Below are 13,899 nucleotides of genomic sequence, written 5' to 3'. Positions count from 1 at the left end.
TTGACCACCTTTTCTTTTTGACTTTTGGCATTTGGAAGAACAGTATCAAAAACAATGACTTGCTCATGGGTTTTCTTTGGTTTCATAGACATCGCTCCACCGCTTAGAATCTAAAACTAACATTTTGCTTTACTCCACTTCCTCCTCCTCCCTTCATGCTTTCCTTGCTTGCTTATTTCCCTCATTCCCTCATTCCCTTCGAGCTTTTCTCGCTCCGTCCCTCGGGGCATTGAGCTCTTAATTGCCTTTTCCATGTGGAAGTCTCTCACTTCCTTCAGCTTTGTTAGCATTCTCCAGAGCAATGGCAAGTCTGGCTGTTGCAGAGAGGGGATAAGAATCAGGGAGAGTGTGAAGCCTAACTTCACGGGTTTTGAACGGTGCGATATAGCGACCCCTTTTATCAGTCGCTCTCAGACTAGAAAATAAGGTCACTGACACTGTATTGGGAGGACTGTAAATAGTCTAATCGGAAAGTCCATAGAGTACTCATTAATTGGCTCTTCAATAAAAGATAAATTTCCCCAGTGTCTTGAGAAAGTTTGAAATGGCAAAATCTTTTTTTTTTTCATCGTTTTTAAAAAGTACTGAACTCAGTGCGAGTCAGAAGACATTTGGTGTTTGGACTTTCTTTGGCAAATGACAATGACAACATGGCCATTTCGGCAGCCAGGCCACTAGGAAATGTCTTGGTGCTCCCAATGGCCAGAACGCTGCTGGCATGCGTGTTGCCATAGATTCTATCTTATTCTTTAGCTTTGTCTTCATGCTCTATGATGCTGTGCTAGGAATCTAGGGTTACGTCATTAAATGGGTGGAACTCCCAGGGGTGAAGGTGGGATTTCATGGAATCCAAGTATCTTATTTACAGTGGAATACTTAAGGTAGAGTTGATAAATGGGTTGATAAAGGAAAATAACATTTCAGAGCAATTTATGTCACCATAATGCCAACGGTAAAAATTTAATCATATGTCCTTGCTCTGAAAGATTTAAAATAGCATGATACAAATCCTTTAAACTAGAAAGTACTAAAAGTACCCCCCACCTTGCCGTGTTGGAGGGATTTAAGCGTGCCAATGAGCCAGGCCTGGAGTTGGGGCACGTTGGCAAGCGCCTGATGGCCGGGCATTTACCCATGGAGCCCGGTCAAGCACAGCCCAAAGAGGAGATATGGGTTCCCCTTTCCATTAGCATTGTGTGCATGATGGTAGCCGAAGGCAGGGACCTAGGCACGCTGATCCTTGGCTACAAAAGCTAGATCTTGGTACGTGGAATGTCACCTGAAAGAGCCGGAGCTGGTATGCGAAGTTGAGAGGTTCCGGCTAGATATAGTTGGACTCACCTCAATGCATGGCTCTGGCTCCGGACCCATCGAGAGGGGTTGGACTTTCTACCACTCTGGAGCTGCTCCCACTGAGAGGCATTGAGCAGGGCTGGGCACACTTATTACCCCCCATCTTGGTGCCTGTACGTTGATGTTTACCTCAGTGAATGAGAGGGTAGCCACTAGTGATGGACCAGCAACTCTGATGAATCTGCGCATGTATCTAGCTCATAGAGCGAGACCACATGTTGGTGCACGTGTCATTTAGGGAGCAGTCATGTGACCGATACAACTGCTGTTTCGCTTGTCAGTGAAGTACTGAACTGTTTTTAAATGGAGGAGCATCTCCATCTGTCAATGGAATAAGTTTCTTCCAAAAAGTACATCTTTTGAAGCAAAATTATTCCACTGATATGTCATGGAGCCAGAAAGAAAGCAGATGGTGGTCCTTGAGGGATCATTTTGTTCTTTTTATTTCATTTTATTTCCTTGTTTCATCCTGTTCCACTCCGTTTCTGCTTGATCCATCAGAATGTTGTTTCTAAATGATTCTATTTAAATCAATAATACTAATTTTTGCAGGTTAAATGTCACATTTGTTCAGCTGACCTTTCATACATTAATAAAAGAATGTTGTGAATGCTGAGACATCATAGGGAAAATGTACGTGGAAATTTGGCCGTATTGGGTAAAAGGCACAGTGGGGCTTGATGTCAGTAGAGTCTCACTCTTAGGTCTGACTGTAATGATGTTTATGCTCCGGCAGGTGTCAGTGGACAAACAGTGACACAGTGTTGACACAGAATCGATTCAGTTTTAGTAATGTGCCGAAACGCTTCACAAGGCCTCATCTACTCATCACTAGTAGCCTCTCTTTGCCTGCGTGTGGGGGGACATCCCTGACTGTGGTTAGTGCTTATGCACAAAACCTACAGCTCAGACTAACCACCCTTTTTGGAGTCCTTGGAGTCCTGGAGAGTGCTCCTTCCAGTGACTACCTCATTCTGCTGGGGGACACTCACATGGGCAACAGCAGTGAAACCTGGAGAGGTGTGGTTGGGAGGAACAGCACCCTGATCTGAATCTGAGCGGTGTTTTGTTATCGGACTTCTGTGCACATCATGGACTGTCTATAATAAACACCATTTTCAAGCATAAAGGTGTCCATTTTTACTCTTAGTACTTTTAGTTGGATTCTCCAAACTTTGGGGCTGAGGTCACCGAGGTGGTCAAAAAAGTCCTTGGTGGCAAGGCCCCGCTGGTGGGTGAGATCCGCCCGGAGTTCCTTAACGCTCTGGATGTTGTGAGGCTGTGTTGGTTGAGGCAGCTCTGCAGTATCTCACTGGAAATTGGGGGCAGCTCTACTGGATTGGTGGACTGGGGTGGTGGTCCTCCTATTTAAAAAGGGGGACTGCAGGGTGTGTTCCAACTACAGAGGGATCACACTCCTCAGCCTCCCTGGAAAGATCATGCAGGGATTCTGGATTGGTCCATCGGATTGTCGAACCTTGGATTCAGGGAGAACAATGTGGTTTTTGTCCTGGCCGTGGACCACTGCACTAGCTCTGTACCCTTAGGGGGATCCTGGAGGGTGCGTGGGAGTTTGCCCAACCGATCTACATGTGTTTGTGGATTTGGAGAAGGCGTTCTGGGTGGCCGTAGGAGTATGGGGTACCAGGCCCTTTCATAAAGGCTATTAGGACCTGTCTGACCTGTTTCAGAGCTTGGCCTGCATTGCCGGCAGTAAGTCGGGCTCGTTTCCAGTGAGAGTTGGACTCCCCCAAGACTGCCCCTTATCATTGATTCTGTTCATAACTTTTACGGGCAGGATTTCTAGGCGCAGCCAAGATGTTGGGGGATTGATTTTGGTGGCCTAAAGATTGAGTCTCTGCTTTTAGCAGATGATGTGGTCCTGTTGGCTTCATCAGACAGTGATCTCCAGCTTTCGCTGGAGCATTTTGCACCAGAGTTTGAAGCAACTGGGATGAGACAGGAGCTAGTTGAGGTGGCTCAGGTATCTGGTCAGGATGCCTCCTGGACGCCTCCCTGGTGAGCTTTTCCCTGCACATTGAATCTGGGAGGAGACTGAAGGGAGGGACTACGTCAGTCAGCCGGCCAGGCAGAGGTGGGAAGTAACGAATTACATTTACTTGCGTTACTGTAATTGAGTAGATTTTTTGCGCATTTATACTTTTTAAGTAGTTTTTAAAATCTGTAATTTTACTTTTACTTAAGTATTGTTTTTTGTAAGTATTGTACTTCGCTACATTTTTTATCTTATCCGTTACCGAGTAAAAAAAGCGACATTGCAAAATACTGTCGGCACGGTTCACACTGGATTCAGACACAACCACAGAGAAGAGAGACGAGAGTATAAACATATACATATGTAGAAGCATCTTAACGCGCTCGAGAGTGATCCAGCGCTTAATGAAGTGTCAATGTATATATGTCTATACTGTAAGACCCAAACACGGAAGTGCTGCCGACGCTGAAGGCGCGCACCAGAAGAACTGAGTGCTTAAGTTACGAGAGCATTACGGGGTACGAAGGAAAGGATAAGAAACACTAACTGACTATTCGGATGACTGGAGGATCACTTAAGAAGATCAAAGCTTGTGAGAAGGATTAATGAAGGGATGTCTGAGCGGTCAACAGGTGAGTTGAACTTCTTAGTGTGAAGCATGTGTTAAGTGACCTTACAGTGCAATGAATGGTGGGTAGGAGAAGAAAATAGGCGCTAATGGTATGAGAAAGACAGCCTGGCTGCCAGACTCCTCCTGTTTAATTCACGTCATACACGGCGATGCTCAATTTCTCATAAACAACGAAGACAGACGGCGGAGTTCGCTGCGGCTCTTTCCTCTGTTCTAAATGACACAGATGTCTTTAAAACCACAAGTAGAAGCGCTAAAAGCATTTCTTCTAAAAAATAAAAGATGTTTGCGCCATTGTCAGATGCTATTTTTTTTTACTACAACTAGAAATCTACCGCGTCGTGTGGTACAGTCGGGATTTCCTTTTTTTCTGATTGGTCATTTTTGAGCTTCCTAGTCCCGCCCCTCAAGTGATCTTCCAGCTAAAAGAAAAACTCTGCAGACTGAAGACTGTCTCCAAGATGTGTCTGCCACTCTTCAGAGCCATTCAGGATGGTGTCCAAAAGCACTTTGGTAAGATGATAGAAGACCCTGAGCTGACTGCTGCTGCAATCCTTCTTCCAAAGTTCAAGACCACCCGGACTGAGAGGCACGATATCATTGAAGCAGGTAATTTTTAATAATTTAATATCATACCTTAATCTGTTTCTTATTCATTTCAATCCTGTCAACATACTTAAAGTTCAATTATACGAGTCTGTCGACACAAATTATAGTATTAGTAAGGCATGTATTACTAAAAACAATTCTTGTTGCATCTTCTATCAAAACTTAATTGCCAGATATATTAAATATGTGTTATGTATTTGTCATTCAACAGGTTTGATCAATATGAGAAGACATCTTGACCAGATGGCAGAGGCTGGGGCGGAGCAAGTCAAGCAACAGTCATCACATCTTACCCTCATCTTTGTTTACAAGTGCTTTTCAGTCCATCGGTCCCAGTGTGCACTCTATAATTAATGCTTCTCTGGTTTCTGGTCAGGTCCCTGCTTACTTTAAGAATGCTGTAATCCACCCACTTCTTAAAAAACAGAGTCTCGACCCCTCTCTCCATAGCAGCTTCAGACCCATCTCTAAACTTCCGTTCATCTCCAAGATCTTGGAAAAGGTTGTGGCTAAACAACTCACAGCTGCTCTTGATGAACATAACATCTATGATAGCTTCCAGTCAGGTTTTCGTAGAGCTCATTCTACTGAAACAGCTCTTCAGTAGTAGGGGGGTCATTCAGGGAAAAGTCATGGGCTTGTGACTATAACCGAATTTATGTTACTAGTTTGCAGTGTAACTGCCTTTGCACTTCAATATGCATATTTGTTAATTTAATTAAAAAAACGGCCACTTTGACATTTATACCCCATTGTCTTTTTTTAACTATTCAGAAGAGCCCATCCTTGCACAGTCAAAAAAGTAACTAAGTGACTTTTACTCTGACTACATTTGAAATAAGCTACTTTTTACTTTTACTTGAGTACATTTTGAGGCAGGTAATTTTACTTGTAATTGAGTAAAATTTCATGAAAGTAATTATACTTGTACTTAAGTACAACATTTTAGTACTCTTTCCACCTCTGCGGCCAGGGAATGCCTTGGGACTCTCCCGGAGGAGCTCGCCCAACTGGCTGGAAAGAGAGAAGTCTAGCTCTCTCTGTTTAGGTTGCTGCCCCTGCGACGCAACTCCGGATAAATGGCTGAAAATGAATGAGTAGATCAAAGTACTATTAAAAAGTCATGTTAGAAAAAAAATTGAAAACAAATTTCTCATGTTAAAAAAGATCCAGATGTTTGGCATGATGTTCCAGAAGTAGAATGACAGATGAATTTGAGACTATAATTAAACAAAATCATTTTTTTTTTGCATGAACAAGCAATTATACAAAACTTGTCATCGTCATCGTCTTCCTCCGCTTATCCGGGTCCGGATCGCGGGGGCAGCATCCCAACTAGGGAGCTCCAGACCGTCCTCACCCCAGCCACCTCCACCAGCTCCTCTGGCAGGACCCCATGGCGTTCCCGGACTAGGTTGGAGATGTAACCTCTCCAACGTGTCCTGGGTCGACCCGGGGGCCTCCTGCCGGCAGGACGTGCCCAAAACACCTCCCCAGGGAGGCGTCCAGAAGGCATCCTGACCAGATGCCCAAACCACCTCAACTGACTCCTTTCGATCCGGAGGAGCAGTGGTTCTACTCCGAGTCCCTCCCGAATGTCCGAGCTCCTCACCCTATCTAAAGTTAAAGTTAAAGTCCCATTAGTTGTCAAACACACAGGTGTGTGTGCGAAATTTGTTCTCCGCATTTGACCCATCCCCTGGGGGAGCGGTGAGCAGCAGACACAGCCGCGCTCGGGAACTATTTGGTGGTTTAACCCCCATCCAACCCCTTAATGCTGTGTGTCAAGCAGGGAGGCATTGAGTCCCATTTTTTCAAAGTCTTTGGTATGACCCGACCAGGAATCGAACCCCTGATCTCCCAGTCTCAGGGCGGACACTCTACCACTAGGCCACTGAGAAAGGTTACTAGGCCACTGAGAAAGGAAAATCTCTAAGGCTGAGCCCGGCCATCCTACCGAGGAAACTCATTTCGGCCGCTTGTATCCGCGATCTCGTTCTTTCGGTCATTACCCAAAGCTCATGGCCATAGGTGAGGATTGGGACGTCGATTGACCGGTAAATTGAGAGCCTGGCTTTCTGGCTCAGCTCCCTCTTCACCACGACAGATCGGCTCAGCGTCCGCATCACTGCAGACGCTGAACCAATCCGCCTGTTGATCTCCAGATCCCTCCTACCCTCACTCGTGAACAAGACCCTGAGATACTTAAACTCCTCCACTTGAGGTAGGGCCTCTCTCCCGACCTGGAGTTGGCAAGCCACCCTCTTCCGGTCGAGGATACAAAACTAGAAAACAAAACCTATAAAACCTATAAAAACCCTTGGGAGAGCAAAACTGTTACATTTTATGCAAAACTAAATCTAAGGTTATAGGTTATTGCACCTATATTAATCACCCACAAACTGCAATTGTTTCAGTCACATGACTTTATGGCCCTATATAAGTCTGGGACTCCCAACTGATGAATAGAATAGAATAGAATAGAATAGAATAGAATAGAATAGAATAGAATAGACTTAGAGAATAGGAAAAAAACAATACAGGTAAATACACAAGGCATCGGGCTTTTATATCTGAAGAAAACTTTTGGGTGATTCTGTTTCCATTTTTTAAACTCTGTACAGGACAAATGATAATCTACTTAAAGACGGAACTAAATTATTTCTAAAATGTTGATGTTGAAATTTGAAGCTAATTTCATTGCAGCCTTATTAAGTTAATCTAATTTTGTAAGTAAGTAAATTAATTATATAGCACCTATCACAGAAATCAAAATCACAAACAGCTTCAAAACAAGTCAAAGTCGTAAAATTATCATACAAACAAAAATATCATAACCCTAACCCTAACGAAAAATGAATAAAGTCAACTGTACAGATGAAAAAAAAAAACATTTAAGTAAAAGCAGCTTTAAATAGTAGTAGTGTTCCACAGTTTTTTGTAATCTTGTCCAGTTTAAAAAAATATCAACCAAACTAAATATTTCTAACAGTTGGAAAGAAAAGCACAAGTTTAACTCTACTTTTTTAGCCATTTGCTCTGCAAGCTCAATATTTCTGGCACCCTAAAGCTCAGCTAAACTGCAGAGGGACAGAGAGAACGCTGTGAGGATCCAGCTAGTGATTATGTGGGTGTTGAAGATGATCACTCTCAGCTGGCAGTTACCATGTGTACTCAACATTTGATGAAGGCCCAGCTCCTACCATGAATCCTTCTCTCGGTGACACCCCCTGACTGCGGACGTGAAGATGCGTCCATGTTCATAAGCGTCGAATATCCATGTCAACCGGCAAAGCACATTTACTTTGGAGTAAAGTTACAGCAGATTGTCATCATTTAATACTTACAGATGAATTAGGTTTCTAAAGTAAGTACTTGTCCAAAACATGAATTTCTTTGAGTAGAAATGTTTATGATTTAATAAATATTGAATTTTTCTTTGTGTGAGTGGTTGTGTGTGTTTGAGTCACAGATTTGTGAAAGCTGTCAGATGGTTTTAAAAACCTACAGAGATTAGCAGAAGTAGTAGCAACGGTGTAAGCCTTTGATTCTGTACTCCCAAAAGAAATTCCTCCTCACCACCAGGGCGACATCACTGGTAAAAAGTTAGAGCCCCTACGATGCAGAGGACGAGCAAGGGCAGCACCCAGAACATACAAAACCACAATGTGAGCCAACATTTCACCGCAAAAATGCCAAAGTGTCACTCAGGACTCTAATGAACTTAAAGGCATTTAGTGGTGGGACTAGTGGAATCTAATTGCAGTTTGTCCATATAATCGATATGTTGCTGGGTGATTTAAAAGTGCATGCTTGTATTACTGCATCCCAGCATGTAAGCTGCCCAGGAGTTTTTATAGCAACCACGAAATGGACTGTTGGCTGGCTGCAGCAGGAGCTAGAAAAGGTGTTTAAAGCTTAAACCAGGCATTACAAGAATCACTGCTAGTCCGGCATCATCTGGGGAAAAATAAACTGTTCAAGAAACTTATGTATCCTCTACTCAGCTGATGTTTTCTTGTACAAAACTCCACCACCTTATGGGCATGATGTGGGGCAGAGATGATGCTTTAGAAATGTGGGGGGAGTTGAAACAAAAATAGACAGACGGTATAAAAAAGTATAAAAACGATATTTTTTACATGTTATAAAAAGAAAAACTTTTTTTTTAATATGTCAGCAGCAGCAGGGGCACCTCCAGAAAATTTTGATAGGGGTGGCCAGACAGGGTCAAAGAAAATTTTGAGGTGGAACTTCAAAGGTTGTTGTGGTAAATCTGAAAGAGTTGCTGATGTATTGCATTGCTTCTTTATTCATTTTTATTTAAAAAAATCTGTTCGTATCTAAAAAAATTATTTTAAATTTTACAAACACAAACATTTCAGAAAAATATATTTAAAATGTTATTTCAAATTAAATTTGAATTTTTTTTGTTTAATTCACCTGTTGCGGTGTTCACAAAAAACTGTGGAGATGAACTTTTTTTAAATGGTGAGCAGCAGAAACATGTGTATTTTTTGTTCTGATTATTTTTTTAGTCATAAATTGTATTATTTCTATTTTGTTTTAAAATCATATCTTGAATAAAAAGATTGATTAATGGTTTGAATGAACATTAATATGATTTATTAACACTTGCTTTTCCTGGGGTGGGGGGTGGGGGCAATTTTCTAGGGGTGGCCATGGACACCGCTGGCCACCCTTGGAGGTGACATTAATCAGCAGGACAAACCCCCTGTTATCCAATAAAAGGACAAACTTTCAAATTCAGATCCATCTACTAGGCTATCTTGAAAAAGACCTACACACAACCCGTAAATCACATCTACTCATGATCCTTCGCTGTTAAGACATAACAAAGGTTCATTTATTACAAACTTTGAGGGGTTTGAGAGCATTTGGAAGTGTGTGATTATGTTTGGCACTGTTGTTGTGAAGGGTTGAGGAAAGTTCTTTGAGCTCCTCTGTGAACAGTGCTGCAGGAGTAATGACCACACCTTGGACTGGATCAAACAGATGCCTTGTTTAGTGGCTTTGCTGTTAAAGGTCAATTTGATTAAATTAATAATAAAATACGCAGCAAAAACAATCAGGTTTGGTAGAAGAATGGCATTTGTTTTGTTGTGTTTGACTTTCTTATTTGAATTACTAATAAAAAGACTGACTGAAAGGACAATAGAATTAGAGAAACTTAATAAAAGCAATCTTTAAATATATTTAAATACAATTTAAAATTGACATAAATGGAACAGAAAGAATAATAGAGTATTTCTAGGAATTTTCCTTGATCACAGTAAATATATAACATGGAGACCTCAAATCCATAGGAAACAAAAACCTGGCAAACAATTACACTATTATGAGACAATGTAGATGCCTACTCGACGACCACAAAGCACTACTCATCTTGTACTGTTCATGTATCCTACCTTATATTACTAACTGTACTGAGGTCTGGGGAAACACCTACAGTAGCCATTTGGAAACAGTATTTATAACAATGTTGGGTTCAGGAACCACACTAAAACACTTTTAGAATGTGGTTGAGCGACTCAAAAGTGAAGCAGCGTCAACTAAAAGAGCTGCTGTGTTTCTGTGGTCCCCCTCAGAGATCCAAGTGACCAGCATGACTACAGCCTCGCGTCAGAGCCGGTCTGCACGTCCCAGGCAGGAAACACGAGAAGCCAGGACCTGCTCAAGTTCCTTATCCAGCCATCAGTCCCACTAACACGTTTGACCTAGCAGTTAAATGACACAGCATTTCCCCCCGTTCAACCAGCGGAATAAAGTACAAAAATATAATTTTACTTACTGATAAAAGAAGCAGAAACTGCTTGGATGATTTGTTAGTACTGTCCAAATATTTCCATGATTGACATCCAAACATGAACACACAGACAAAACTAAAGTTCAGAGAGTCTAAATGGCCAAACATCTGTTAACGTGAGGCCCAGGCTGAGGCCTTTCCCCGGAGTCATGTGGCTCTGATGCTCGTTTATTATTCAGAATTTGAAGCACTTAATTCCACTTAAACAGAAGGGTTACAAATATTCACCCCCCTCCGAGTCGTCATGAATGTAAAGTAGATCTATTAAACCTAAAAGGGTTTTTGAACCAACCATGTTTATTTCTGCTGTGAAACTGGCATTTTTACCATGGGAGTCAATGAGGATTTGCTCACTTCCTGGTGCCAGCCTCTAGCGGATGAGGGTGGAACTGCAATTTTAGCCACTCGTTCTTGGCTTCAACAAATGCAGACAAAAATGGCTCCTTGGGTCATACCAAAGACTTTGAAAATGGGACCCAACGCCTCCTTGCTTGACACTCAGCATTTAAGTAGCTTTCCGGAAGTTTCTCCTTTCAGAAATTATGCTTTTTTTTTCAGAAATCCATAAAAGTGATTATCTAGGGTGACCATATTTCCATTTCCAAAAAAGAGTACAGGATATCTGTGCCTACCGATGACGTCACACTAGGGCTGGGCGATATGGCCTAAAATCAGTGTTCCGTTTAGCCATGGCCCCCAAAATGCCTTGAAACGGCCCTGGGTGTGTGACTGAGTTTTGAAGGTGATCTGAATTGTATCAAATGTATAATTATTACATGCGTATAACTTTGTTTTACAAAATGTGTAGTTGAGATAAATCTACCTACATTTTACTGTCAAACACTTAGCTTTGTTTTCTTGTTTTTATTTATCTATTTTCCTGTCCTGTCTCTCTCATCTTCCTGCATCTCCTCTAAACTCTCTAGAAAATCTGCTGCCTGGATTCTTACTTTTTCACCTCATCAGTTACTTCTGAGCAGACCAAAGGGATCTCCTGACTGCAAAGCGGAGTGCGCGTTTCAATGCTGCGTCAGTGAGGTGAAATCACCGCTGCACACGATGAGCGGAGTGCATCAGGAACAATTAAAAGACTACCAGAGGATTTAAACAGATATGAACGATCATGTGTTAATAATAGTGTTTTGTTGCGCCACCTTGAGAACGTATCGTGCGCCGGACGTAGCGGGCGCACCAACGATCAGCGCTCTGCGTCCTCTCCGCTCAACAGAATCTCGCCAGGCTGAAAGTCCATAAATATTGTAATATAGGCAGAAACTGGATGTTTCCCTGAAAAATATGTAGCCCCCACAACTCGATCCCTGCTCCTGGATGAAAAACCGGACATTTTGATCAATGTAGGAAGTAAAATGTTGAATATATAGAATGAGGGGTAGGTGAACGTAAGCTTCCCTGTTTCAGCCTACTCCTTTTGATCGTCATTGTAATGTTGTGGATTTTGTAAGAATACAAGAAATTATTATCTCAAATCAACTAAATATTAAAATTTCAACCTTTTTTTTTTCTTGGCCCTAATTCCAAAATCAAATTTCCAAAATTCCATTTAAAAATTATTCTGTAAATAGCATTTCAGTTTTTTCTGAACATTTTAACTTCATTCGTATGACTAGATCACCGGCTCCTCTTTAACTCTGTGAGGGATCTTTAAAGGTTTTTTATTTTTTTACTTCAATACAACCTTGTTCTTAAACTAAAGATATACACAGTTGCATGAGCAGGCGTATGTGATTGATTTCGTTGTTCATACCTGGCAAGATATTGACCTGAAGAAGGCATTTCGAGATGGTTTGGCTTGTCATAACAGTTCAGTATGTTCTGAACCAGCGCTAAGTCCGGGTTCACCATGGTTGCTGCCGTGACCGCTCGTCCGATCATCTGCAAAGCATCTCGTATGTAGAAGCTTATCGGCTTACGACCAACCTCCCCATAGGCCAGAAGTCCAAGGGGACCTCCTAAAGTGTGCAATGAATCTGGAGATAAAGGGTATCCCATGATCCACTGCAGTGCAGGTAGTGATGAAGCGAGCTGCTGAGCAGCCCGCAGGACAGATGAGAGGCACTCGGGGTCAGACCCCAGGAGAAGCACAGAGGAAATAGTTGAGGGGGAGCGCAGGAAGCTGGTGGTGATGATGTTCAAAGCCTCCTCTTCCATTTGATCCTCCCTTTTCTCTTCACTGGCCTCCCCCCTTCTATCACTACCCCCTGTGATGCGAGTCAGGTTGATGATGTCCCACAAATGCCAGGCAGGACCGCTGTGCCTCTGCAGGTGAGTCAGCAAGCCATCGCTGCCTTCATCCCATCCAGGGCAGATCACAGCTGCTCCTCCCCAGTTGCCATCTCCTCGGTTTCCTCTCTCTCTTCCCCCTTCCCCACCTTGCAGGACTGTGAGCAGTAAACTCCCCAGGCTTGATGGAGGCACACGGGCAGACATCTGTAGGTGAAATTGATTCTATAAGAGAGAGAAAAAAATGATGCAAAGGTTCAAACAACAACAAGTCGAGTGAAAATTTAAAAGGCACAGAAAAAGAGAAGAGCACAAAGTCACAAAAGATGGGAAAGGGAGACAAAAAGAGAAAGAAATGATTAGAAAAGAGATTAGTACACATCACAAACCCCAATACCTCAGGGCTGAACAACATAAAATTCCACTAAATATAGCTTTTAGCAACACCAATGAGATTCAAACAATTCCTGTTGCTTTAGCAATTTACCACAACATGATCAGAAACAAACATTCATATTTGTTCATTATCTCTCACTCTGAATAAAAAGAGTCACACTGTTTCAAACAAGGAGTCAATGATTCACATCTAATCTGCGACATCACAGTTGGCTTGGCAAGACAACAGTAGCATCCACAGTTCATCCAGAAGCCTGCATTTTGAAACCCCACTGAAAACACTGGCTTGTTTCATACTGTTCCAAAATGGATAGCACTGTTGTCCTTGAATGGAACTCACAGATGGACCCCCCCTCTCATCCCTTTGAGGATGTCTATCCATTTTTCATCCTTTCAGTGCTCCAGGCAAGGTTGAGGGGAGAGACTATGTTTCTATAGATAAGCCAAAGTTTAGCCGAACATGACATAAGATTTGCTTTGACTGGCTTCACACCACCACCGAACTGAGATAATACGTGTGCAATTGTCCTTAAAAACACCCGATGAAACAGGTTCAGGAATACGAACCCACACATTGAAAGTAATTTTATTAAACCTGCAGGTGTTTTGTTCAGGTAGGCTGGATGCATGGAGACACTTCTGAAACACACACACAGTCACACACATAAACGTGTGTTTGAACATATTTAAGCTAAACTCCAACTAAGATGGGTTCATTCAAATGGAAACATCCCACCAGGGAGTACAAAGCTAACAGAGCAACCCTCTGCTAAAAGTCCTTGAGTCCCACAAGAGAGTAAAAGAAACGACATGTTTTTTGAAGTCTAGAGAATTAATGCAGCCTAC

At 42.4% G+C, this 13,899-nt stretch overlaps 1 protein-coding gene across 1 annotated transcript in view; it reads right to left on the bottom strand.

Annotated features, from left to right (window-relative positions):
* The window catches only part of grin3ba (glutamate receptor, ionotropic, N-methyl-D-aspartate 3Ba), a 176,127-nt gene that overhangs the window by 66,900 nt on the left and 95,328 nt on the right, over window positions 1–13,899 (bottom strand). Inside the window, exon 2 of the mRNA XM_015969647.3 lies at window positions 12,182–12,882. Coding sequence (XP_015825133.3) covers window positions 12,182–12,882 — 701 coding nt within the window. The remainder of the gene's footprint in view (window positions 1–12,181; window positions 12,883–13,899) is intronic.

The sequence above is a fragment of the Nothobranchius furzeri genome, chromosome 18 (genome assembly GCF_043380555.1).
Source record: "Nothobranchius furzeri strain GRZ-AD chromosome 18, NfurGRZ-RIMD1, whole genome shotgun sequence".
NCBI classification, from domain to species: domain Eukaryota; kingdom Metazoa; phylum Chordata; class Actinopteri; order Cyprinodontiformes; family Nothobranchiidae; genus Nothobranchius; species Nothobranchius furzeri.
Note: the sequence above shows the minus strand (reverse complement) of the source record. Positions and strands in the feature narration are given on the sequence as shown.